Source organism: Lissotriton helveticus, chromosome 1_1 (assembly GCF_964261635.1).
Source record: "Lissotriton helveticus chromosome 1_1, aLisHel1.1, whole genome shotgun sequence".
Taxonomy (NCBI): Eukaryota; Metazoa; Chordata; class Amphibia; order Caudata; family Salamandridae; genus Lissotriton; species Lissotriton helveticus.
This window is the reverse complement of record NC_136057.1, coordinates 2,074,900,200-2,074,926,781: the sequence shown is the minus strand read 5'-3', so window position 1 is coordinate 2,074,926,781 and position 26,582 is coordinate 2,074,900,200. Positions and strand designations below refer to the sequence as shown.

General features: G+C 43.7%; 1 protein-coding gene across 14 annotated transcripts in view; it reads right to left on the bottom strand.

Moving 5' to 3' along the window:
• The window catches only part of ODF2L (outer dense fiber of sperm tails 2 like), a 362,023-nt gene that overhangs the window by 157,004 nt on the left and 178,437 nt on the right, over positions 1-26,582 (bottom strand). For 7 of the 14 annotated variants that reach the window (XM_078645461.1, XM_078645469.1, XM_078645402.1 and 4 more), the window contains exons 9-11: positions 19,521-19,656; positions 15,873-15,983; positions 14,671-14,775 (exon numbers count right to left, since the gene is read on the bottom strand). In XM_078645461.1, the coding sequence (XP_078501587.1) occupies positions 14,671-14,775; positions 15,873-15,983; positions 19,521-19,656 (352 nt within the window). Of the gene's footprint in view, positions 1-14,670; positions 14,776-15,872; positions 15,990-19,520; positions 19,657-26,582 lie in introns of all 14 variants that reach the window. The other 7 variants (XM_078645363.1, XM_078645373.1, XM_078645355.1 and 4 more) reach the window with 1 other exon arrangement.

Sequence of the window (26,582 nt, the reverse complement as noted above, 5' to 3'; positions counted from 1 at the left end):
TATCAGTTATTATAGGTTTAAACCTAAAACCCCAGAGCCTAATCATAAAGTGTCACCTTTAAAGTTACAGTATTGCCAACAAGAAGTAACCTACTTAGGTCATCACTTGTCGAAGGAGGGAAGACGATTGACCCCAGAACGAATTCAAGCGATTGCTTAAATGACTGTGCCATGCACAGAGAGAGAAGTGCGTGCCTTTTTAGGTATCACCTCATATTGTAGACAATGGATCCCGAATTTTTCCTTGTTAGCAAAACCTCTGTTGGCACTGACTCTTTTAAAGATACTCCGTATTCGCTCCCTTGGTCTGACGAATGTCAGAAAAGTTTTTCTGAATTACGTGACGCATTGTATTGTGTTCTGCTCCGGTATTGGGTACCCCGGACTACAGTAAACCTTTTACACTGTATGTACACGAGAGAGAAGGTTGTGCATTGTCAGTGTTGACGCAACAATTTGGAGACAAGCAGCGCCCATGTGCGTATTTTTCAGCTACGTTAGATCCGGTAGCTAGAGCGTTGCTGAGTTGTCTGAGAGCTACAGCGGCAACGGCTGTTTCTATTCGACAGTCTGCTGGTTTGGTATTGGATAATACGTTGATTGTGATGGTCCCACATGCAGGGGATACTTTATTGAATAGGACAAAGACCCAGCACCTTACTAGTGCGCGTCTGTCAGGATATGAGTTGACGCTTTTGGCTAGCCATGTGCACATCAAAAGGTGCAATGTGTTGAATCCAGCTACGCTGTTACAGATTTGTGTAGAGACAGATGATCAAGAACAGCATGATTGTGTTCTCCGGACAGAGGAGGAAACGAAGGCTAGAGTTGATTTTAAAGATACTCCTCTTTCGAATGCTGATGGTACTCTATGGGTAGGCTTTGGCCGTTTGTGGTGAGAGAGGATTTCTTACTTCTCATGGTACGAAAATTCAGCATGGACAATTGGTGAATGAACTTCTTGAATCACTTACTTTGCCAAAACAGATTGCAATTGTGAAGTGTAGTGCGCATAGAAAGGTTGTGGATGATGTGGGTCGAGGGAATGCGTTTGCGGATGAAGTTGCGAAAGAAACGGCGAAGGATGTAACGAGTCGAATGTATGTTGCAGGCCCTGCTAGATGGGTTATGGCTGGTGGAATGTGTGAAGACACAATAGAAAGTGTGAAGTTGATTCAGGCCGAAGCTACGGAAAAAGAAGTGAGTGTGTGGAGAGAAACTACGGGAATGTTTGATTCGACAGGTTGTTGGGTTGAGTTGTCGGAGCACCAGCGATGGTTGTTGCCTGATGCGTATGTGCTCCCGGTGGTCACTATGGCTCATGGATTGGCTCGCATTAGTTCGAAAGTGATATGCAAGTTGTTGGCTCCAGTATGGCAGAATGCTGGAATACCTAAATGTGCTGAGAATTTGGTGAAGCATTGTATGATTTGTCGGATGTATAATCCTGGAAAGGGAAATCCAACTCCAGCTGGTCATTTTGCTCCCCCAACGTATCCGTTTGAAGGGATACAGCTAGATTACATTCACACGGAGAGATGCAATAATTTAAAGTATGTCCTTGTGGTCGTTTGTGCCTTTTCCAGATGTATAGAGGCCTACCCCCTAAAGGATAATACTGCCTTGTCTAGAGCCAAAGTTTTGCTCAAAGAGTATTTCCCTAGGTATGGTTTGCCGAGAATGGTATGGAGCGACAATGGGAGTGAATTCGTGGGCCAGATCATGAAGAAAGTGTGTGCGGGTTTGGGTATCAATCAGAAATTTCATGCTGCGAATCACCCCCAGTCCGCTGGACTTGTTGAATGCTATAATGGCACTCTGAAATTGAAGTTAGCTAAAATACAAGCGAGCACTGGTCTTACATGGCCAGACGCCTTGCCATTGGCCCTTTTGTCAACAAGGACGACAGTACATTCCCGTGTGGGACTTAGCCCATATGAAATTGTTTTTGGTTGTCCGGCCAATGTTTGGGGTGTGCCAAGGCCTAAGAAATACAGTGATATCGAGTACCCTATGTTGGTGGATTACTTACATGACTTGACTGCTAAATTACGTGTTCTCCACCAACAGGTCTATGACAGCTTACCGACAGCGACTGCGGATCCAGGCCACACAATTCAACCTGGTGATTATGTTCTTACTAAAAACTTCCAGCAAACTAAGAACTTGGAGCCAAGGTGGACTGGACCGTATTTAGTGTTATTGTCAACTCGAACTGCAGTTAGAGTAGCTGGTAAAAAGAATTGGGTACATGGTGCCCATTGTAAAAAGGTTCCATTGCCCTTACCGTATGACAAGTGGGTGCGGGGAGGTATAGCTGATTCTGAATGTGAAAGAATTCCTAGATTTGTACCTTTTAGTGACGCACATTTGGAATGGACTCAGTCAGAACGTGTGGACGATGAAATTTTGCAAGCTGCTGTGCCACCACATCTAAGATTGGATACAACGGATCCGGAAACACTTTTTCAAGAGCAAACTGTGCCTGGCAGAGAGCGCTACAACCTAAGACCGAGAAAGGACACATAAATGGACAAATAAAATTTGAATTTTTGTTGTGAGTTACACCTTTTTCAGACAAGAGACTATTGACGAAAGGTCTGTGGTTCATGGTCGTTAGCACGATCTTGACGCACACTTAAGTGAAGAAGGTAATAGCCGCGAGCAGCACGTTAGATAATGGAGTCTTTTATATCTGAGAAAAGTGTTCAGAGAATTGATTTTAAAATGAAAATGTGTACATTGGTTCGTAATATTGTGTTTCTTGATGCTTTTGAATATTACATTGGCTTGTGTGGGTTGGATTGTCTATGTTACACAACAGACGCCTGTACCTACGTCCCAACCTACTTTTTCTTTTTCTACTGTTCCTTCGTATGAGTTTCACACTTTGCCTGAACATGAGCAGACACGAAGATCAGAATTTGTTAACAATTCATTTATACAGTTGTTGCATCAGCATCAGCTAGTAGTAAATGCAACGTACTGCTGGGTATGTGGTCTTATGCCGCATACGACAGATAAGGGAATGCCATATTTGGTTTTGCCTTTTTCGCCTAATGGGTCAGTGTGGGCACTCCAAGCAATGTTTATTTATGCGAATGAAGCATCTCCTTTACGTTCCGTCAAAGATAATGCGAGTAATAATGCCTTGATACAGGGAATAGTAGATATGATCAGAGATATCGATGCGTATAATGCTATCCCTAAGGATGAAGTACGAGCATATACTGGTTGGAACAAGACTGGATATAGCATTAGTCTGACAGAGAAGGAGAGACGAAAAAGGTCTCCCCCCTATTTGGATTGTACCCCACTGAGGTTATCTTTGTCTGCAAGGTAATGGTCAGAATCCGAGAGCTCAGCTTGGTAAGAGTGTGTGTGTTCACACCTATGTCTTTGCATTCCAGAATTCTCCACCGTTTGTGCCAGCTAAAGGCACATATTTTGTTTGTCACAATAGAGCCTATACATGGTTGCCAACTGATTTTTCAGGTACATGTTATGTGGCATTTTTGCTTCCCCCTACATACACTGCTGCTTTCAATTAGCATAAGACAAGATATGGTAGAGGTGTCATTGATGCGAAAGATACTGTCGCACAAGAAGCTGGAGATTTCTTCAAGGGTTTCGTGCCCTTTTGGGGTCCTATGGCCAATAGTAAGAATATTCGACAGCTTACGAGAGTGGTTGAGGCCACTATAAATGAAACTGCAGGTGCTCTTAGCTCAGGTGGAGAAGTGTGGCTCAAATGGTTAGTGTCAATTTGAAAAATTTGGAAAAATTCATTTAGTAAGTGCGCACTAGAGTCCTGGTGATCTAGTGATCCCAGGCCATATTCATTGTTCTTTTGGAGTCCAGCAGGCACCAATCTAGTGCAGCACACGTACCGTGCAAGTGGTTTAGTTGGACAGCAGAGTGCAATACCTCCAACCATTCATTCAAATGGTTAGAACGGCAGACCCTGATGCAGAGGTCTGGCCCGGGACCAGGGTTCAATACCCGCCTTGGCGAGTCTTGGGCTCAATTTCCTCGGACCTGCTAATTCTCGCCTCGGTGCCTATTCTAATCATGGGTCCCACTCTGCAACTCTGGGCAATAGCTTGCTTAATCTCCACAACGGCCCCAAAAGCGCTGGGTTGCCTGGTTTCACTCTGGGGGTGCCCAGGAGTGGACACTCACAGGGAAAACCAGGAAGGGTTCCTAAGCGGTATACGGACAGCGCCGGGACACTACCTCAGGGAAGTAGCTGTGCGCTCTATAAATACCAGTACATTTACATTTATTACAGCTGAGCTTCAGGCGGATCGTCTCATGACTTTACAAAACCGTATAGTTTTAGACATTATATTAGCAGATAGAGGTGGGGTATGTAAATTGATTGGGTCTAGTTGCTGTGTTTTCATACCAGATAATGCCCCGACAGTGTACCAAGCCATCATGAAGTTATATAAGTCCGCTGAGTCTATACATGTAGACGAAGGGAACTGGTCATTGACTGGATGGATTTGGGGACTGTTGTCCAGATGGGGATGGAATATTCTGATGTTCCTTGGTATGGCTTTAGCTATCCTTTTCTTGTGTGGTTTGTGCATCCAGTGTGGTCCCGTCATGTGTAGTCTTTGTGCTACGAAGTGTGTGAGAAGACTTGTCCCGGGAGAAGTGAAGGATAATAAGATGATGCTACAGCAACACCTTGATGACCTGATGAGAATAGATATAGACCTGGATTCAGATTGACATGAGTTTAGGTTATTGCCTACGTAATGGCAAAAGGAGGTCTGAGGTTCTGTGATTCTTGAACCGGACTCCATTTTGTTTGAGTTGTTCGTGACGCCATTTTGTGTTGCCCTCACGTAGCCCCGTGGAGGTAACTGAACGAACAATGTTGCATGGGCTTCGTTGTTCATGTACGTATTAACTAGGCCTTTTCTGACTTGTGAGTGAACTGCAGGACGCTGACCCCGTCACCTGAAACAGACCCTTTGCGAAGCCAATTTCTCTGGCTGATCGTTTGCCAATCAATGTTCAGGATATCGTTAACTTTAGTGCCCTTTTACATATCTTATCCTATTCAGCATCTGAACTGTTTCCTTTTCTTATGACTTTTCATTACATGGATAGTGCCTTCAATTATGGGTTTGTCCGGTCTGTAGAAATTGAATTTGGGACATTCCTATTAACTTGTGGGTTGGTACAATGTAAATCGAGCATTTATGATGTGATAATGCGTGGGAAAATGTATTTCATTCGTCAGTATTTGTCGCAGTGGGTGTGCATTTATAATGAGCCAAATGTGGATAAAAAGTGATGCCTTGCTCTACGAAAGTTGAGCAGTCTCCTGAGTTGTACACCGTGTTGTATTGCTGGGATTACTGTTACTAGCTGCAGCTAATAAATTTGATCTTTGACGCCATCCAGAAGTATTCTGTGTCTCTGTATACCAAGACAGGTGAATCCGAAGACTTTGGGCGTGCCCCTGGCGCCGCTGGGTTCTAAAACCCGGTTCTTCAAGTTGAGTGCTGGGGTCATCTAAAAAGCCAGGTCTTGAGGTCCTTCCTGAACTGGGGCAGTGTGGGTGATTGCAGGATGCGGAGGGGGAGGGGGTTCCAGGTTTTGGCTGTGAGGTAGGAGAAGGACTTTCATCCGGTTCTAGTCTTGCTGATACGTGGGACGGTGGCCAGCGAGAGATGGGCTGATCTGAGATGTCTTTTGGGTGCGTGAAAGGAGAGTTGGTTGTTCGGGTATGCGGGTCTGGTGTTGTGAAGGCCCTTATATGCATGGATGAGGAGGTTGAAGGTTATTCTTCTTTCGACTGGAAGGCAGTTGAGATCGCAGAGGTGTTGGGGATCTGACTGCGAGGGGGGTGTCGAGGATCAGTCTCGCTGCAGCGTTCTTTACAGTCTGGAGTTTTCGAAGGAGTTTCTTATTGATTCTGGCATAGCGAGCGTTGCCGTGGTCCATGAGGCTGCTGAATGCATGCATGGCAGTTTTTCTGGTTTCGGTTGGGATCCATCTGAAAGTTTTTCAAAGCATGCGGATGATGTTGAAGCAGGTTGAGGAGACTGCATTGATCTGGTGGTTCAGTTTGAGCGACAAGCCTAGTATGATATTGTGGTTCCATGTGTGGTCGGTTGGGGTTGGGAGATTTTCAAAGGCAGAGGGCCACCAGGAGTTGTTCCATGTGGAGCGGGTGGTGCCAAGGATGAGGACTTTTGTCTTTTTGGATTCGTTCCAAGCAGCTATTCTCCATCCAGGTGGTGATGGCTTTCATCCCTTCTTGTGTTGCCCTCACGTAGCCCCGTGGAGGTAACCGAACGAACAATGTTGCATGGGCTTCGTTGTTCATGTACGTATTAACTAGGCCTTTTCTGACTTGTGAGTGAACTGCAGGACGCTGACCCCGTCACCTGAAACGGACCCTTTGCGAAGCCAATTTCTCTGGCTGATCGTTTGCCAATCAATGTTCAGGATATCGTTAACTTTAGTGCCCTTTTACATATCTTATCCTATTCAGCATCTGAACTGTTTCCTTTTCTTATGACTTTTCATTACATGGATAGTGCTTTCAATTATGGGTTTGTCCGGTCTGTAGAAATTGAATTTGGGACATTCCTATTAACTTGTGGGTTGGTACAATGTAAATCGAGCATTTATGATGTGATAATGCGTGGGAAAATGTATTTCATTCGTCAGTATTTGTCGCAGTGGGTGTGCATTTATAACGAGCCAAATGTGGATAAAAAGTGATGCCTTGCTCTACGAAAGTTGAGCAGTCTCCTGAGTTGTACACCGTGTTGTATTGCTGGGATTACTGTTACTAGCTGCAGCTAATAAATTTGATCTTTGACGCCATCCAGAAGTATTCTGTGTCTCTGTATACCAAGACAGGTGAATCCGAAGACTTTGGGCGTGCCCCTGGCGCCGCTGGGTTCTAAAACCCGGTTCTTCAAGTTGAGTGCTGGGGTCATCTAAAAAGCCAGGTCTTGAGGTCCTTCCTGAACTGGGGCAGTGTGGGTGATTGCAGGATGCGGAGGGGGAGGGGGTTCCAGGTTTTGGCTGTGAGGTAGGAGAAGGACTTTCATCCGGTTCTAGTCTTGCTGATACGTGGGACGGTGGCCAGCGAGAGATGGGCCGATCTGAGATGTCTTTTGGGTGCGTGAAAGGAGAGTTGGTTGTTCGGGTATGCGGGTCTGGTGTTGTGAAGGCCCTTATATGCATGGATGAGGAGGTTGAAGGTTATTCTTCTTTCGACTGGAAGGCAGTTGAGATCGCAGAGGTGTTGGGGATCTGACTGCGAGGGGGGTGTCGAGGATCAGTCTCGCTGCAGCGTTCTTTACAGTCTGGAGTTTTCGAAGGAGTTTCTTATTGATTCTGGCATAGCGAGCGTTGCCGTGGTCCATGAGGCTGCTGAATGCATGCATGGCAGTTTTTCTGGTTTCGGTTGGGATCCATCTGAAAGTTTTTCAAAGCATGCAGAGGATGTTGAAGCAGGTTGAGGAGACTGCATTGAACTGGTGGTTCAGTTTGAGCGACAAGCCTAGTATGATATTGTGGTTCCATGTGTGGTCGGTTGGGGTTGGGAGATTTTCAAAGGCAGAGGGCCACCAGGAGTTGTTCCATGTGGAGCGGGTGGTGCCAAGGATGAGGACTTTTGTCTTTTTGGATTCGTTCCAAGCAGCTAATCTCCATCCAGGTGGTGATGGCTTTCATCCCTTCTTGGAAGTTATGTCTGGTGATGTTGGATTTGTTGGTGAGGGAGAGGATTGGCTGGGTGTCGTCTGCAAAGGAGATGAGCCCACGGTTCTGGATGATTGTTGCGAGGAGTGCCATGTAGAAGTTGAAAAGGGTGGGGCTGAGGGAGGAGCCCTGGGGCACTCCAAGTTGGTCTCTGTTTGTTCTGAGAGGTAGTCTGACCCATTGAGTTCTGCCAGTGAGGAAGGAGCTAATACAGTAGAGGGCCTTGCAGCAGTTGCCAGTGTTGTGGAGTCTGGTGGCTAGGGTGCAGTGGGAGACGGTTTTGACTGCAACAGAGAGGTCCAGGAGGATGAGGGTTGCCGTTTCGTCCTGGTCGAGGAGGGAGCGGATGTTGTTAGTGGCAGCGAGTAGGATGATCTCGGTGCTGTGGTTGCTTCGTAATTCAGATTGGGAGATGTCCAGGACGTGGTTAGCTTCGATGAAGTTTGTTAGCTGGGTGTTGATGGCATTTTCGATGACCTGGACTGCGAAGGAAAGCAGGGAGATGGGCCTGAAATTCTTGAGGTCCATCAAGTCCATGGAGGGTTTCTTCAGAAGGGGGTTGACTTAGGCGTGTTTTCAGTCGTCGGGGAAGGTGGCAGTCCCGAAGGAGCAGTCGATTGTCTGACTTATTTCGGGTGCGATGGCCGAGACGGCTCTGTGGAAGATGTGGTGTGGGCAGGGGTCTCAGGGTGCCCTGAAGTGGATGGTTTCCATGATCTTTTAGGTGTTTTCTGTTGTGAGCGGGATCCATTTGAGCAGGGTCTGTTGGGTGCCGTTGCATTGGGGGGAGCTGGTGCGGGGGGGGGGTCATCTTGGTTGTCGAAGTTGTCGTAGATCATCTTGATCTTGTGGTGGAAGAAGGTGCTGAGTCCATTGCCGAGGTCTTGGGAGGGTGGGACATCTGTTTCGCTGCAGGGTGTTGATGAATTACTTGATGATGGAGAAGAGCTCTTTGGTGCTGTGTGCATTGGTGAGGGTTCTGTCTTGAAGGGATTTCTTCCTTGTTTTGCATATGGCAGGGTCCAAACTGGGATGTCTTAGTGAGCAGAAGAACGATTATGGATTCAATTCTGATCCATGACTTGGGGGTGGAGGGTCTGAAAAAATTCAGCACTCTGTCCATCATCATATTGTGTCTGCCAACAGAATTTGCGGCCCGATTAAGACTTTGGCAGAAAGCCGTGGTCAGACCGCCTGCCAGATTAGGAGTTTCCGCCTGTCTGGCAGGCTGGTTTTTGGCGTTCACATGACAGTGACTCTAAAAATCGGCACCGCAATCGGAACCCCAAAAACATTTCTTGCACAGCATGGACTGAAAAATCCATGCTGTGCAGGAACCTGGGTGTATGCACACCGGGAGTGGAGGGGGGCACATGTTGTGCTACCCTGTGTGCATCCCCATGGGGAGGTGGCAGAGGGGACCCTGCATGGCCCCCTTTGTTTCCTCTCCGCCACTGTGTTATAGAGGAGGAACCTCCATGACACAGCCATTGGACAGAAAACTTGTAAAATGCTTGGTGGGATTGTGGAGCTACTAACTCCTAACCGCTGCAACACCGCCAGGGAACGGTGGTTCCCTGGTGGCTGTGGTGGCCCAACCGCCCTGTTGTAATTGGATGTTGGGAGAACGCCACTGCCACATCCCCATGAGTCTGGCCTCGTAATCCGGCCCTTAGAGCTGTGTAGAACATGCCTTTCCTGACACACTTAGTCCGATTGGGCTTAACATGCAAAAATCGTGAGATAGGGCATTGTCATACAGGATCTAACATTAGTTATACTTTTTGGGACAAGGAAAAGTTAACAAGCGGTTTCTGGAGTTAGAAAATTACCCTGGAATCTGTTTTTAACCTTCATATCTACTTCAAAATCTAATCTAATGACTACTACGGGATATATGAAGCTTGGCAAATAAATGTGTGTGTGTATATATATATATATATATATATATATATATATATTCACTGAAAAAACCATAGGTTATAGACCATATATAGTTAGGAATTAGCATTTACAAAACCTTATTTTACTCACACAAAACCATTGAAATTCGCATATATAGTTAGTTGCACTAACTATATATCGCGCACCCGCAATCCACTGCTGATCATGTCACATATTACATCATTCATGACATGGTCAGTGACATCACTGATGACATCTCAAATGACATCACTGATGACATCACTGATGACATCACTGATGACATCTCAAATGACATCACTGATGACATCACTGATGACATCACTGATGACATCTCAAATGACATCACTGATGACATCACTGATGACATCTCATTTGACATTACTGATCACATCACTGATGACATCATTCATGTGATAATACGATGAACCTCTTCAGACTCTAATATAACCTTAGATACACTCAGTGTAAACAGACACTCACAGACTGTCACTCATCCATGGATTTACTCACACACCTACCACTCAGTCATGCAAAGAATCAATCACACCTCCATTTCCTCAACTATACAGTTATACACACCTTACTTATTCAAACATATACTAACACATATTTACTCTCTTATACAATCCCTGATACAAGTTCACAATGATCCATACAGCCACTCACACATTCACTGGCTCTTATGCACAGTTATTTATATATGTCAACTCTCACATGTACTATGTTTTACATATGTACTTACTTTGACATGTAGCACTGAGATATCCATTCACTCACCAATACACTCATGCACACAGTCAACCGCCCATACAGCTGTTTCCACATGCACTTTTGAACCCATACATCTAGTGAATCAACTGCTCACACATCTATGCACAGAGTCATACACCTCCCAGCCACCCACACACACACTCAGTCTCCCATACAAATACTTGGGCAACCGATCAATAACCCATATAGTTACTCATATAGCTACTGATCAACACATGCAGCAGTTTACAGAACAACAGACATAATGATGCACAAATTAAGACAGTTTAGTCACTAACCCATGCACTCAGTGAGACACATTTAATCACTCACTCATACAGTCAGTCATGCACCTACTAAATCCTTCATCCAGACACTTATACATCCACTCATTCTTCAATATGTAAGACATATTTTAACTTTACAGAAACATACAGTCACTGGATGTTGTCATCAGTGATGTCATCAGTGATGTCATTTGAGATGTCATCAGTGATGTCATTTGAGATGTCATCAGTGATGTAATATGTGACATGATCAGCATTGGATTGCGGGTGCGCGATATATAGTTAGTGCAACTAACTATATATGCGAATTTCAATGGTTTTGTGTGAGTAAAATAAGGTTTTGTAAATTCTAATTCCTAACTATATATGGTCTATAACCTATGGTTTTTTCAGTGAATTTTCAAGGTTTTGTAAATGCTAATTCCTAACTATATATGGTCTATAACCTATGGCTTTTTCAGTGAATTTCAATGGTTTTTTGATAGCAAATATCAAAAGCTGTAAAATGTATTCTTCTTTTAAAGGAAAAATATATTTTATATGTATTTAATATAATTTTTTTATGTATATACATTTTTTGAGGGAACGAATTTATCAACTATCATGCTGAAGAAGAGTGTGGGGAAAAAAAAACAAAGAGGAGGACTAAGAGGAAAGAACAATCAGTTCAAAAATACAATTTTGCTTTAAAGCATGAAGTGCTTTTCCACACATTTACATTTAAATAACCCATATTAGAACATACAAAATATCTACAGAGGAGACGGTGTACATTGAATTTTAGACTCTTCATTGGTACCTACATGTTGGTACTTACATCACCCACACAACACAACAACCGGGACGCTGTCACAGATATATATATTTTTTTGAACGTTAATTTCTCCAAATCCACTGGAGCACATATCTTGAGACCTAGCAAAGGCACATCAGGCAAACAGTCTCTACAATTTTGCCAAGTTTAATAGAAATCCATTCAGCCGTTCGAGCTAAAAGTGAGTCCAACCGCCCTATGGAAAACTCAATGTTAAAAACACGTTTTGGGACCCCCCTTTTTGTCTTGGCCCCCGCTTGACGAAACCCCCCCAAACTCTCAGGGGACGCTCAGAAACAAAATGTGCCATTTTCCTGAAAATTTCAGCCAATTCCGTCCATCAACGCAAAAGTTATTCAACATAGAATTTTCAGAAATCCCTATTCAAAAAAATCCTAACTATATATATATATATATATATATATATATATATATAGTTCTATAACATTTCTATGGCAAAATGAAACCCCTCATTTTGTTCCTTTTCAAATTAAATGTATTAAGTGTTACCACTTTATTCCAATCAAGATGACTTCAGGTGTGCCATACTTTTGTCATAGGTAAGACTGTTAGCGTTCTAGTTGTTCTTTAGAACACTCTGGGACATTCGGTCATTGGGCTATAGTTGGGCTACATCTGGCTGATATTTGGGCTACATTTGTTTTTTTTTGTCTCTGGTGGCCATCTTTGGGCTACATTGGGCTACATTGGGCTACATTTGGGCTCTAACATATATATAGCCCAATGTAGCCCAATATATACTGGAGCATATATCTTGAGACATAGCAAAGGCACATCGGGCTACCAGTCCCTACAATTTTGCCAATTTTTGTGGAAATCCATTGAGCCGTTCGAGCTAAAAGTGAGTCCAACCGTCCTATGGAAAACTCAATGTTAAAAACACGTTTTGGGACCCCCCTTTTTTCTCGGCCCCCGCTCAACAAACCCCCCCCCCCCCCCAAACTTTCAGGGGACGCTCAGAAACAAAATGTGCCATTTTCCTGAAAATTTCAGCCAATTCCGTCCATCAACGCAAAAGTTATTCAACATAGAATTTTCAGAAATCCCTATTCAAAAAAATCCTAACTATATATACCTACTGGCGACTGCCAGTAGGTAATATATATATATATATATATATATATATATATATATATATATATATATATATTATATATATATATATATATATATATATATATATATATATATATATATATATATATTATTTTTTTTTTATTTTTTTTTGAGGATGTCAAGACTTGCATTTTAGTCATCGCTGGTGATGAAGACAAAGATTCTCGCTACATTGAAATGTTACTTTAATTGCTTTTTTATTGCTAGACAGCTATTAAAGTTAAGTTGAAGAGAATGTGAATGAATTTAGTTTCATTCTTGTAACTTTACCTTGTGCAAGTCGCTTGTATTTCCATGTTTAGTTGTTTCTGTACTCTGTGTGAGTACAAATCAGAGTGCACATGATATAGGCACAAGACCATAGATATCTCAATCAATGCACAAATACAGCAAATGATCAACGTATTCAATAGTATATAGAAGAATTAAGTAATAACAACGCTGCCTATTTTATTCTCATGCCCAATCAAATTGGGTTCATAGAACTAGTCAACGACGTTTCGATCCTTTTGAGAAATAGAAGGATCTTTCTTACTTGCGCCATCACATTGTTTTTAATGTTTTTTATATATATCTATGGTCTTTGGGGCACTGTTCTTTAAGCATAAGCTTACCCATGGTCCTAGATGGGTTCCCTTGTTGCCCTTATCTATCATACATGCACAGCACATATGCCAAGACTCAATTGTATCATTTTGTCAAGACATCGTCCTGGTTTCAGTTCCCTAGGACAACGAAGGACCCAGGTAGGCAGGATTTATATGCTTTTTTCGCTGCTTCGGCCCTTTCTTATGTCCGGTTTAGAGATAGCTCAGCCATCTCAATAGCTTGGTTTAACTGAAAAACTTCAGCAATAAAAAATTCATATGTATTTACATACATAGTGGGGCTTTTGGTCCTCTCCAATTCAGTGATATGTTTAACTGCCTTTCATTTTTTGCCTACACCCACCACAGATTTCAACATAGTACAGTTGGTCAGGACACTTCAGCCATTTGCTCTCTTGCACTGTGAGTGATGGCGCTGTGCTTCATTTCAGCAGACATCTATCTAAAAGGAAGTGCACTTCGATCCTAGCGCTGACGGGTCATTATTTACTACTACCAATGCTTTTCTCTCCAACATCTACCTTATTATTCTTAGTCACCCCTGTCTCTTTAAACACTGCTGTCATGTTACAGTTATCCAAAAACAAGTGTGAATTTTCTTTGAGGCTATAAGAATAATCTCTTTCTGTGATGAGCATTAAATATTAATAAGGTTTGTACAACTGTTCTTAGTTCACCTGCCTGCAAATGAACACTGTAATACTATATTAAAATTATATGTGTTGGTGTTTTTTCAAATTGGGCATTTTTATTGGAAGTACATAGCTCTTCTGTTGAGGCAACAAAATACTAGTTTTTTCGTTTTTATGTATATGCTTAGAAAATAAATAAAATACAAAAATAACCACGCTCCATGTTGTTAAGATCAGACGTATTGGCTTTGCACCAATGCTTGTTTGTTCTATTAAATCCCTCATGTTTTTTTTTTTTTAATTGCTTCAATAAAACTCTGTTTTTTGGTGCTGTATTGTAAATGTCATGTGCTTTAACCTAAAAGCCACAACAATATTTCTTAATGGATTTGCTTTTCAGGTGTATTCATTTAATCTTCAACAAATAATTTCCATTTAAAATTTAAAGTCACCTGAAAAGAGTTGCAGACACAAAATGGAGGTGTTAGTGAGCAAACAACAAAACCGCCAGTGAATGGACAAGGGAAATACAAGTTGCAGCCAACTGGTTGAATACTGAGAGTGCCTTTTTTGGAATCATTGAAGGTGTCCCAAAGAGAAACATGGAAAGGCATGGAAAGGGGAGTGATATAAAAACAAAAGAGAAAAGGAAGCACAGAAGAGAGAAAGTGCATGGAAAGCAGTGGACGTAGAAATAATTTCTTAGAGTGTTTATGTGCTTTAAGTGGTAAAGAAGTTATAACAAACTTAAGGAATCAATTGTCAGAAAAGCATACCTTTTCAGTTCCAGAATCTTTATTTTCAGAAATGTGCTTTCTTTCTTGCAGCACTTTTTCGAGTCTGCTTTGTAACTTCTTTGTTTCACTCTGTATTTTACGAAACTGAGAATAAAAGGTAAATGCTAGAGGCTAACATTAAAAAGACCTTTTTCACGTGAAATGGGCAAGTTACTAATCATATAATCGGCTGAATCACAAACAAACTTTAAAGTGACATACAATACCTTATTTTACAATTAACACAAAGAGTTAAACCTGTTGCCATTTATAGCCAAACTGCAGGTCAGGATGTCCAGTCAGTATTAAGTGTACTTCGTCCACTAACAAAATACAATTTCAGAACAATGCTATTCTACTTTCAATTCCAAGGATGCCTAAATTTGTTAAAAAGTACATGGAACAATGAACAAATACAAAGCGTATACATACAACTTTGTCACATTGGTGTCTTGGCCAAACATTTTTATGGCAGAAAGTTTGGTGCAACCATAGAATTTTTGTTTAATAGATTCAATGGAATATTGTTCAGGGGTGGCAAACTTATTTGATATCGACTAGGAGGAATTCAAACCACACCCTGAAATTTCTGTTCAAATGCACAACAAAAATACCGGAGCTGATTTACACCAAACTGTGCAATAAGAAATGTCTTAGCCCACATTTCAAAGGTGTATTGAGGGGCCTAAGATGAAAGTATTTGATCAAAACTACCCAAGAAACATTGAAAGATGATCTAGAAGGGAGGGGGCGATGGGGGAAGTGAAAAGGAAGTCTGTTATCATCCAAGATTACCGGGACCACTCCCAGTATCTGGAGGGTTAAAGAGGAATAATAACCAGAGTATATCCTCCCTTTAAACTGTATACCACAAAAAATACTCCAGTTGACTGACCACTGGTCAGAATATATGGTATGTCTCCTGTACCCACATACAGGAACAAAACAAAAGAGAAACCTAAAATTGAAGGGAACCTCTCTAGTGGAAGGTTGTGCTAATCACAGCCGTCTGCTTCTGGGAAAAGCACCTTTTGTTTTTAATTACCCTCACACACCCTAGTGGTGTCATGCTTCATCATCGGGTCACCCCAACCTCTAAAAGTCGGGGTGGGCTCAACCACACTTTAGACAACACTCCAAATTCCAGATTGGTTTTGCTGCAGAGTTCACAGTTATTCAACTTAAGTGACTTCAAATCATACCTGCGTCTCATACTGTTTAACAAAGTTTTTCTCTTGCTTCAATTTCTCTTGGAGATCTGTATATTCACTCTCATAAGACAAAATATTCGCCTCCATCTTGCCAACAGAAACCTGCATCTCAAGATAAAATTAACACACAGTTCAATAGAATGTCCCTTTTCTAAACTAATGAAATACCAATAATTAAGTTCAGAGGGAAGCAAACATTAAAAAATTGTGCTAGAAGGAAAGAAGATGTGTGAGTCAGGATACTGAACCAATAAAGAAGAAAAATATTTTGTTATGTATCAATATAGTGGGAGGGCAAAATGTAAATCAATGAAAAATGCACAGGGCGAAGGTTAAAAATGTGCAAACATTTGTCAAGTGGAAATTATTTGTAAAAATATATATGTTTGTAAACATTTAGCTGGGATTACTTTCTGCAACACAACTTGTGGTAGACCTATTTTTCTTCAGCTTCAAATTTGCAACTTTCACAAAGTTTGCAAAGCTTGCACAGTCCGAAAAACACCCAGCAAAGTTGCACACAGTCTAATGAGTAGGATTGTTATAATTTGTTTCGATTGCAATTAACAGCATTTTATTTTAAGAGTTCAGTTAAGGCAACACAGAAGTTGAAAGTGCTTGTCAGATCACTTTGCACTATCTAAAAAATGTTTTTTTAAAGAAAAGTAGGTAAATGGTATGATGGTATGCTAACATTTTTATGTTTCAACAGGTTTCTTTGAAAGAGATCCAAATCATGCAGTCAGTGGTAGCTTCGGAAGGCACAATTGTGTTCAAAAACAAGCAAAAGTTTGCAATTTGTAACATCAGTTCTTTACTACAGGAATCATGAAATTCATAGGCTGACAAATCCCGCCGACGTGAAGGATCCTGGACCACATTTTAAACTGAGAAAAAACCCAAGTAAATCAAATAAGAAAATCCTTATGGAAAGGAAAAATGCTCTCCAAACAAGCATTTTGCACCTAACAAACTGTACCTCATTCTTGTTTAAGTTTTCAATTATAATGGGTTCAAACATTACTAAGGTCTGACATGCTTCCTAATCAATCACTCAAATTTTTGTAAAGCGCACTACTTACTCGTGAGGGTCTCAAGGCAATGGGGGGTGGGGTGGGGGGGATGCTGCTACTGCGCAAAAAAACAGGTCTTGAGGAGTCCTTTGAAGGTTAGCAGGTCCTGGGTCTGCCGTAGGAGGATAGGGAGGGCGTTCTAGGTTTTTGCGGCGAGGTGGGTGAATGATCTGCCACCAGAGGTTGCTCTTCAGATATGGGGGACGGTGGCGAGTGCGTGGCCGGCGGAGTGAAGCTGGCGGTTGGGGGTGTAGAAGCTGAGTCATCTGTTGAGGTATGCTGGTCTGGTGTTGTGGAGTGCCTTGTGTACGTGAGTGAGGAGCTTGAAGGTGATCCTCTTGTTAACGGGGAGCCAGTGCAGGTCTCTCAGGTGGGGTGTGATGTGCCAGTGGCAAGGGATGTTGAGGATCAGGCGTGCAGAGGCGTTTTAGATGCGTTGAAGTCGTTTAAGGGGTTTGGCTAAGGCTCCAGCGTAAAGGGCGTTTCCGTAGTCCAGCCTGCTGCTGACGAGAGCCTGGGTGACCGTTCTTGTTTCGGTGGGGATCCACCTGTAGATCTTGCGGAGCATGTGGAGGGTGTTGAAGCAGGAGGAAGAAACGGCGTTGACCTGCTTTGTCATGGAGAGAGTAGAGTCAAGGATGAACCCCAGGTTGCGTGCGTGGTCGGTGGGTGTTGGAGCTGTTCCCAGTGTGGTTGGCCACCAGGAGTCTTCCCAGGCTGAGGGGGTGGAGCCGAGGAAGAGGACTTCCGTCTTGTCAGAGTTTAGCTTCAGTCGGCTGTTCTTCATCCACTCGGCGACGGCTTTCATCCCTTCGTGGAGGTTGGTTTTACCGGTGAGAGGGTCCTTGGTGAGGGAGAGGATCAGCTGGGTGTCGTCGGCGTAGGAGATGAGATTGAGGTCGTGCAGTTGAGCGATGTGGGTGAGCGGTGCCATGTAGATTTTGAACAATGTCAGGATGAGCCCTTGATGATACAGAGTTGAACCTTAGGAGTTAGAACACGCAAAGAATCCATAAGGGCATGCACATATCTCCCCATCAGACAAGTGGCATTAGTCGACTTCAATGCCATGCTAGCAGAGGAGAAGGTCTTTTTAGCAACCTGATCTTGTTTCTTTGCTTCCTTTTCACAAGGAACCTGGGGAAAGGCACTTGCATTCTTCTTAGAGCAGGCTCTCTGGTGAAGGATGAGAAGTCAAAAAAGCAGGGTCTTCAGGTGCAACCCTGTACCTTGATGAGTCGGTGACATCAGCGGAGTCCCGAGCGATGTCGTGTCTCTATGACGTCCGAATCCACGTCGGCGCGAGGCTACGAAAAGAATTTCCGAATGTTGCTGATGCAAGGGGATATTCACAAGGTGAGGAATCCACACGGCAGATGTATCTATCAGAAAAGGGGAGGCGGACGCTCTGAGTTCTGCCAGAGAGGAAGGAGGTGGTCCAATCCAGAGCCTTGTCTCGGATCCCCGCGTCGTGGAGGCATGTGCGTGTGCTTCTTAATATTTTTGGCTTGTTAATCAAACTTGTAATAAGTTAGTGGGAAATCAGTCATGTTTTGAAACCGTACCCCGTGCTTCAAACTTAAAATAAGGTCCTAAGACAGGAGATACAATCAAACCTCCGTTCTTTTTTTCTTGTACATGACTGAAACTCTTCTTCTAAAATACTCTATACCTCTGAACTTATAAATACCTCATGTGCTTCCCACCAGATGGGCATTTTTCGTTGCTTCAGTTTTTTAGACCCTTCCACTGGATTTCGTCTCCCCCCCCCCAAAAAATAAAGATAAACTAGCTAATTCATACAGTTATTCGGTCTACTCAATGACAATTCATATACAGACAGGAAAAGATTATGACCGGTTACCCCAGGTCTCTATCATGGTAAACTTCATTACACTCATTAAAAATAACATTGCCTCTTTCTTGGTGTAACAACATGAATGGAAGCAAAGCTCTATATCCTACATCGAATTTAAGGACTGTTGATAAGTTGAATGCCTCTCAATGCAGTTATGTAAGATAAAAAGTCACAAAATTAACCTTTGCTTAACCCTCTGGCAGCCTGGCACAAAAGCAGTTAGGGTTAACTCAGACACTATGTGTAAAATATATATGCAGCAAACATACAGTAATACAGTGAAAACACAACCCAAGAAAAATCCCAAACGGATTAAGGCGGCGCAAATGGTTAGGACAAGAAAAAGTCAGCTTTCTAAAAGTGGAATTTCCAGAAAAAGTCAGCTTTCTAAAAGTGGAATTTCCAGAACTGAATATTACAATTCATTTGAGTGTTAACAGAACATTTTTACCTGGCCCCAATCTAAAATTAGTACTTATTAAATGTAATAAGGCAAACCAGTGTTAGTTAATGGGAGAGACAGGCCGTACAACAGTGAAAAACAACGTTAGGAGTTTTTTTCACTGCCAGTTTTAACTTTTACCGATTTCCCAATTAAAAAGCATGTTGAAATTAAGAAAGGAAACAAAAACATGTCAGAAGCTAATGACAATACGAATATAATTGGTTTTGAACAAATCAGAATTGTGTTCATTGAAAAGCACTTACCTTTAACCTTGTACTTTCTTCATTGAGTTGTTCATTTTCTGAAATTGCAATTTGAATCTTTTCGAGTAGTTCTTCTTTGGATTTGGCACTATGATCTCTGATTTCCTGCAAACTTGTTGATAGATCATTGATCTGTCTGATAAAAAGGAAAGTAAAGTCAAGTTACTGCAACTTGAAAATAAAACGTACCCGCCTGCTCACCTGTGTATCCCCATTCTCAGGCTACCTCCAATTTCTCATTTGAAAATATTATTTGCTTAAATATTAAAGCTAAACTCTATTTAACTGTCTTTATAAACCCTTTGTTGTCAAACACAAAACACATACACACACACATCCAAGCATCAATGTCATCAGACATCTAAGGAACAACTTGGTAGAATACGGTGCAGCACATATGGTCTCTACAAAAACTCATAATTCAAAACTGAATCCCTAAATTAATCCCTTCATACTACATCTAAACAATCTCACTCCTCTTTCAAAATGATCATGAGCGAAAAAGTCAAACTCCGAGTACAGGCATTGTACAGGACAGCGTATTTTGGTAAATGGTGAAAATGAATTTAGCCTACACCCACTGAAGCTACATGGCAGCATTGCTGGTACTGTAACACGGTTCCTCCCACAAATATGTTCTCTCAGAACTAATATGATAACTAATAACACAGGAAAAATACTACTTCAAGCCAATAACTAATCCAGACAATAAATAACCCTGGAATCAGTTAATTGTAATTGTTTCTGAAGAAAGAGTAGTCAAAGCACTGACTAAAGGGAGACAAGATGGAGCACCAGGCCCGAATGGCCTGCCGCAGAGGCTATTCAAGTCCGACGTCCCTTTCTGGTCCACAGTGCTATTAAGTCTTTTTAACTACACCCTGACCTACCAAACCATCCCGGATTCTTGGAGAGGTGCTATTATCCATCCCATCTACAAAGCCGGACCGACCACGAGGCAACCCGAACAACTACAGATTAATTGCCTTGTTGGACATAGAGGCAAAACATTTTGCAGGCCTCACTTTGGAGGATCTCAGACAATGGGCAAAGGATAAAAATCTGATTCCTTTTAATCAGACAGGGTTTGGTGCCAAATCAGGAACAATGACAAACTTATTGGCAACCTCCACCATCATTGATAAAGCCCTCACAAATTCCAGGTCGGTCTTTTGCTGCTTTGTCGACTTCAAAGCAGCCTTCGACAGGGTGCCCAGGGCAGCGCTGTGGCAAAAACTGAAGCAGTGGGGAATCCCAGACAACATCTTGAATCCTATTATCCTGCTGTACTCCAACACATGGGTTCGAGTGAAGTTAGGGTCTGGCGCGCATCTCTCCCGGAAAATCTGGACCTCTCGTGGTGTCAAACAGGGATGCGAGCTGGCTCCCCTTCTCTTCAATCTATTCATTGCGGACCTATCAAGTACTCTAGAGGAAGTAATCAGTCATCCACCAAAAGTAGGAGCCACGGCATTATGCAATCTTTTATATGCCGACGACTTGGCACTGTTCAGTCTCACCAGAGTGGGGCTACAGAGACTTCTGGACGCCTTAATGCAATACACGGCCAACAACCAGTTAGAAATTAACATGAAAAAAACAATGGTTGTCCCGTTTGGCAAAAAACGCTACAACGGTGGAGGCTGGACAATAAACAAAGAAAGCATTTCAATCGGCCAATCGTACAAATACCTAGGGGTCCATTTGGACTCCAGGGGCAATTTCACCAAACAGAGCACTGTGATTGCAGCCAAGGCAACAGCGCTAATGATATCCCTGGCTAAGCTATCGAGGAGACTCTCAGGCCCCACGGTTCTGCCCTTACTGGAAATGCTTAGAGCAAAGATCGGGCCCACACTTTCGTATGGCATAGAGATCTTTAAGGGAAAAATGAACAAATCCCTAAACAAACTGACAACTAAACTCTATAAGAAATTGCTTCACCTGCCGAGTTCCTCCTCGCCAGCACAGGTCAGACTAGAGCTGGGCTTAACTAATTATGAATCCTCCAATGTTGGCTCATATCTTAATCTGATCCACAAACTAAGGAAGGCAGAAGCTGGCACCTTGGAACTCCTGGTCTGGAATGAAATTAGTATGAGTAATCCGGGAGTAACATACGGCCGCCTCCTAAATAACTACATCCAACAAACGTCTGCTGCGGATCTCTGGGCCCTCAACCCAAGTCAGACTGCCTTCAAAAACACAATAAAAAAAGTTATAAGACTGAAATCCCTGATTATGGACAAAGCTCTCCTTGCGAAACGCAGCCATGCTTGGGCAGTAGCCAACTCCTATAAACGACTTTACCCGGCAAATTATCTTTCGATAACATTCTCCTACCATCTAAAGCGATGCCTGATCGCCCTAAGACTGGGAGACTGGCGCTTCCTACAAAATCTCCCTGTATGGCGGCAAAAAAGGGCTGATCAAACGTGTAGAGGGTGTGGGTCAGTAAGCGAAACTTTTTTGCATGTGCTTTGTATATGCCCCTTCTTCATTTCCCAACGCAGACGCCTACTCAGGCCGGAATGGAACAGGCTGGGAGTTCGGACTTGCAGACACGCCATTACTGCTGCTCTGTCCTTAGAGAACACTGTCTTAAACATAAAATTGGCCAAATTCGTTCAGTATGCCTACAGGCTTCTAGAAAAATTGGACTACTGTGCAGCATAATGTGTACCTAACTCCATCTGTATTGTCCGGGAGTGCTATTTCTAAATGGATACGTTGCAGTAAGCACTGATAAGAAAGCCACATTTTATTCTGTTTTTATTTTCTTCATTAGGGCTCGGGCCTACGTCACCACGAAGTGGGGGCGGAGTTTCCGAGCTCTTATGTATTAGAAAAAAAAAGAATTCTGAAAGGGGTCCGGGCTGCCACATTCCAGAAAGTGTGCGTTTTTTGCGTGTGGTATTTTGCCATGTGCATGGTAATTGGTCCAGGCAAGGCTGTGTTTAAGTAAGGCAGCACGCCATAGGACTTAGGAATTTGTCAATGTCCACTTCCTGCATAAAGTGTTCGGACACACGCAGAAGAATACATAAATCCTCAATTACCAGCTGTCCGAGGTGCCGGTAATTGAAGGCAGATGGTGCTGGGAGCGTGTGCACTGCTGTGTTTTTTCCCTTCAGCTCTGTGTGCGCGCATGAACAGCCGGCCAGCAATGTAGAGAATCACATGCATCAGATCTGGTTTTTTTAAACAATTGCGATCGCGAAAGTGATCTCTTTCTGTGCTGCTTGTTTAAACAATTGCGATCGCAAAAGTGATGCTTTCTGTGCGGCTTGTTTAAACAATTGCGATCGCGAAAGTGATGCTTTCTGTGCTGCTTTTTTTTCGTATGTAATCTTGTTCTTCTACGAACTCGATGGTAGCGGAGTATCCCATCCTCACCCTCTAGGTCACTTCATTAATTTTCCACGAGTCCGCCGTGTCTGTTGGCGAGTGCAGATTGGTAGTGCAGAGTGCAGAGTGGTAGTGCAGAGTGGTAGTGCAGAGTGGTAGTGCAGAGTGGTAGTGCAGAGTGGTAGTGCAGTTTGGTAGTGCAGTTTGGTAGTGCAGAGTGCAGAGTGGTAGTGCAGAGCGGTAGTGCAGAGTGGTAGTGCAGAGGGGTAGTGCAGAGTGCAGAGTGGTAGTGCAGATTGATAGTGCAGAGTGCAGAGTGGTAGTGCAGAGTGGTAGTGCAGAGTGGTAGTGCAGAGTGGTAGTGCAGAGTGCAGAGTGGTAGTGCAGAGTGCAGAGTGGTAGTGCAGAGTGGTAGTGCAGAGTGCAGAGTGGTAGTGCAGAGTGGTAGTGCAGAGTGGTAGTGCAGAGTGGTAGTGCAGAGTGGTAGTGCAGAGTGGTAGTGCAGAGTGGTAGTGCAGAGTGCAGAGTGGTAGTGCAGAGTGCAGAGTGGTAGCGCAGAGTGCAGAGTGGTAGCGCAGAGTGCAGAGTGGTAGTGCAGAGTGAGAGTGCAGTTTGAGAGTGCGAGTGGTAGTGGTAGTGCAGATTGAGAGTGCAGAGTGCAGATTGGTAGTGCAGAGTGGTAGTGCAGAGTGGTAGTGCAGAGTGGTAGTGCAGAGTGCAGAGTGGTAGTGCAGAGTGGTAGTGCAGAGTGCAAAGTGGTAGTGCAGAGTGCAGAGTGGTAGTGCAGAGTGCAGAGTGGTAGTGCATAGTGCAGAGTGGTAGTGCAGAGTGCAGAGTGGTAGTGCAGAGTGGTAGTGCAGAGTGAGAGTGCAAGTGAGAGTGCGAGTGGTAGTGCAGAGTGGTAGTGCAGAGTGAGTGCGAGTGAGAGTGCGAGTGGTAGTGCAGAGTGGTAGTGCAGAGTGGTAGTGCAGAGTGCAGTTTGGTAGTGCAGAGTGCAGATTGGTAGTGCAGAGTGCAGTTTGGTAGTGCAGAGTGGTATTGCAGAGTGCAGAGTGGTAGTGCAGAGTGGTAGTGCAGAGTGGTAGTGCAGAGTGGTAGTGCAGAGTGCAGAGTGGTAGTGCAGAGTGCAGAGTGGTAGTGCAGAGTGCAGAGTGGTAGTGCAGAGTGCAGAGTGGTAGTGCAGAGTGCAGAGTGCAGAGTGGTAGTGCAGAGTGGTAGTGCAGAGTGGTAGTGCAGAGTGGTAGTGCAGAGTGGTAGTGCAGAGTGCTAGTGCAGAGTGCAGAGTGGTAGTGCAGAGTGCAGAGTGGTAGTGCAGAGTGGTAGTGCAGAGTGGTAGTGCAGAGTGCAGAGTGGTAGTGCAGAGTGCAGAGTGGTAGTGCAGAGTGCAGAGTGCAGAGTGGTAGTGCAGAGTGGTAGTGCAGAGTGGTAGTGCAGAGTGCTAGTGCAGAGTGCTAGTGCAGAGTGCTAGTGCAGAGTGCAGAGTGGTAGTGCAGAGTGCAGAGTGGTAGTGCAGAGTGCAGAGTGGTAGTGCAGAGTGCAGAGTGGTAGTGCAGAGTGCAGAGTGCAGAGTGGTAGTGCAGAGTGGTAGTGCAGAGTGGTAGTGCAGAGTGGTAGTGCAGAGTGGTAGTGCAGAGTGGTAGTGCAGAGTGGTAGTGCAGAGTGGTAGTGCAGAGTGGTAGTGCAGAGTGGTAGTGCAGAGTGGTAGTGCAGAGTGGTAGTGCAGAGTGCAGAGTGGTAGTGCAGAGTGCAGAGTGGTAGTGCAGAGTGGTAGTGCAGAGTGGTAGTGCAGAGTGCAGAGTGGTAGTGCAGAGTGCAGAGTGGTAGTGCAGAGTGGTAGTGCAGAGTGGTAGTGCAGAGTGGTAGTGCAGAGTGGTAGTGCAGAGTGCAGAGTGGTAGTGCAGAGTGGTAGTGCAGAGTGCAGAGTGGTAGTGCAGAGTGGTAGTGCAGAGTGGTAGTGCAGAGTGGTAGTGCAGAGTGCAGAGTGGTAGTGCAGAGTGGCAGTGCAGAGTGGTAGTGCAGAGGGCAGAGTGGTAGTGCAGAGGGCAGAGTGGTAGTGCAGAGTGGTAGTGCAGAGTGGTAGTGCAGAGTGCAGAGTGGTAGTGCAGAGTGGTAGTGCAGAGTGCTGAGTGGTAGTGCAGAGTGCAGAGTGAGAGTGCAGAGTGGTAGTGCAGAGTGCAGAGTGAGAGTGCAGAGTGGTAGTGCAGAGTGCAGAGTGGTAGTGCAGAGTGCAGAGTGGTAGTGCAGAGTGCAGAGTGGTAGTGCAGAGGGCAGAGTGGTAGTGCAGAGTGCAGAGTGAGAGTGCAGAGTGGTAGTGCAGAGTGAGAGTGCAGAGTGAGAGTGCAGATTGAGAGTGCGAGTGGTAGTGCAGAGTGCAGAGTGGTAGTGCAGAGTGCAGAGTGGTAGTGCAGAGTGGTAGTGCAGAGTGGTAGTGCAGAGTGGTAGTGCAGAGTGGTAGTGCAGAGTGGTAGTGCAGAGTGGTAGTGCAGAGTGATAGTGCAGAGTGATAGTGCAGAGTGGTAGTGCAGAGTGGTAGTGCAGAGTGGTAGTGCAGAGTGGTAGTGCAGAGTGGTAGTGCAGAGTGGTAGTGCAGAGTGCAGATTGAGAGTGCAGAGTGCAGATTGAGAGTGCAGAGTGCAGATTGAGAGTGCAGAGTGCAGATTTAGAGTGCAGAGTGCAGATTTAGAGTGCAGAGTGCAGAGTGGTAGTGCAGAGTGCCTAAAACACATTGCCATTTACAATGCCATTATCTCTAACTTAAAACAAACCCGAGCCCTAATGCATTCCTAATGCTTGTTTTTAATCTCTTTTAAGCTGTAAGATTGTATTAATGTGCTGGAAGAATCTTTTAAAGATATGTTTTTATATCTAAATAAAGAATTTACAAAGTTAATTGTAAACACACTGGAATTACTGCTAGCTTGCACACAAACCTACTTCAGATCCAATTTCTACTGCTTTTCACTTCGGCATGATACATAAACATCCAATACCATCAAATCCACCAGCTGTATGGACTTCTTTTGACTTTTTGACTCCAGTGTAGGTATTCTATGTCTTATCCCAGCTTTTAGACCTTCTTTTACCTGAAGACTATTTCGTCATCATCCTTGGTCTTAATTTCAAGTCTGTGACGGTAGTGCCCTCATTGCAAATTGCCTTGACGTGCAAACAAGCACAAACGTTTCTAACCTCAAAAGTTCGCTCATTGAGATAAAACCTTCCTCCTGCTGAGGCACTACTCTGAAGATCATTCATAATCTTGATGGCAGCCTTAACAGCTTTCTTAAATACTTTAGCAACCGCATAACTGTTGAGTTCCTTTGGGTGCTTTTCTTCCTAATTATCAGATTCTGGTTCTAACAAAGGGTGCCTCAACTTAACCCATTTTTCTAATTCACTACTACACTTATGCCACATATAAAGAAATGAGGCCTCTTTATGCTATATTTAAATAGCATTCTCTCCTACCCATGCTTCATCACCCACTGAGTGCTCTAAGCAGCGCCCTGTCTGTTTCTCTTGGATGATCCAATCTACCAAAAACCCTAGCCCACACTAGAAAAGATAAAATCTGTGTATACATAAAATTGACTTAACCAACTTTGGGTGACCGGACTGTGCAGCCGCCCACCAAAACCAGATGATTTAAAATATGTTACCAGACCTCCCTCCCATGCAGAGCTTTAAATGGACAGATATTACTCTCATATTAGA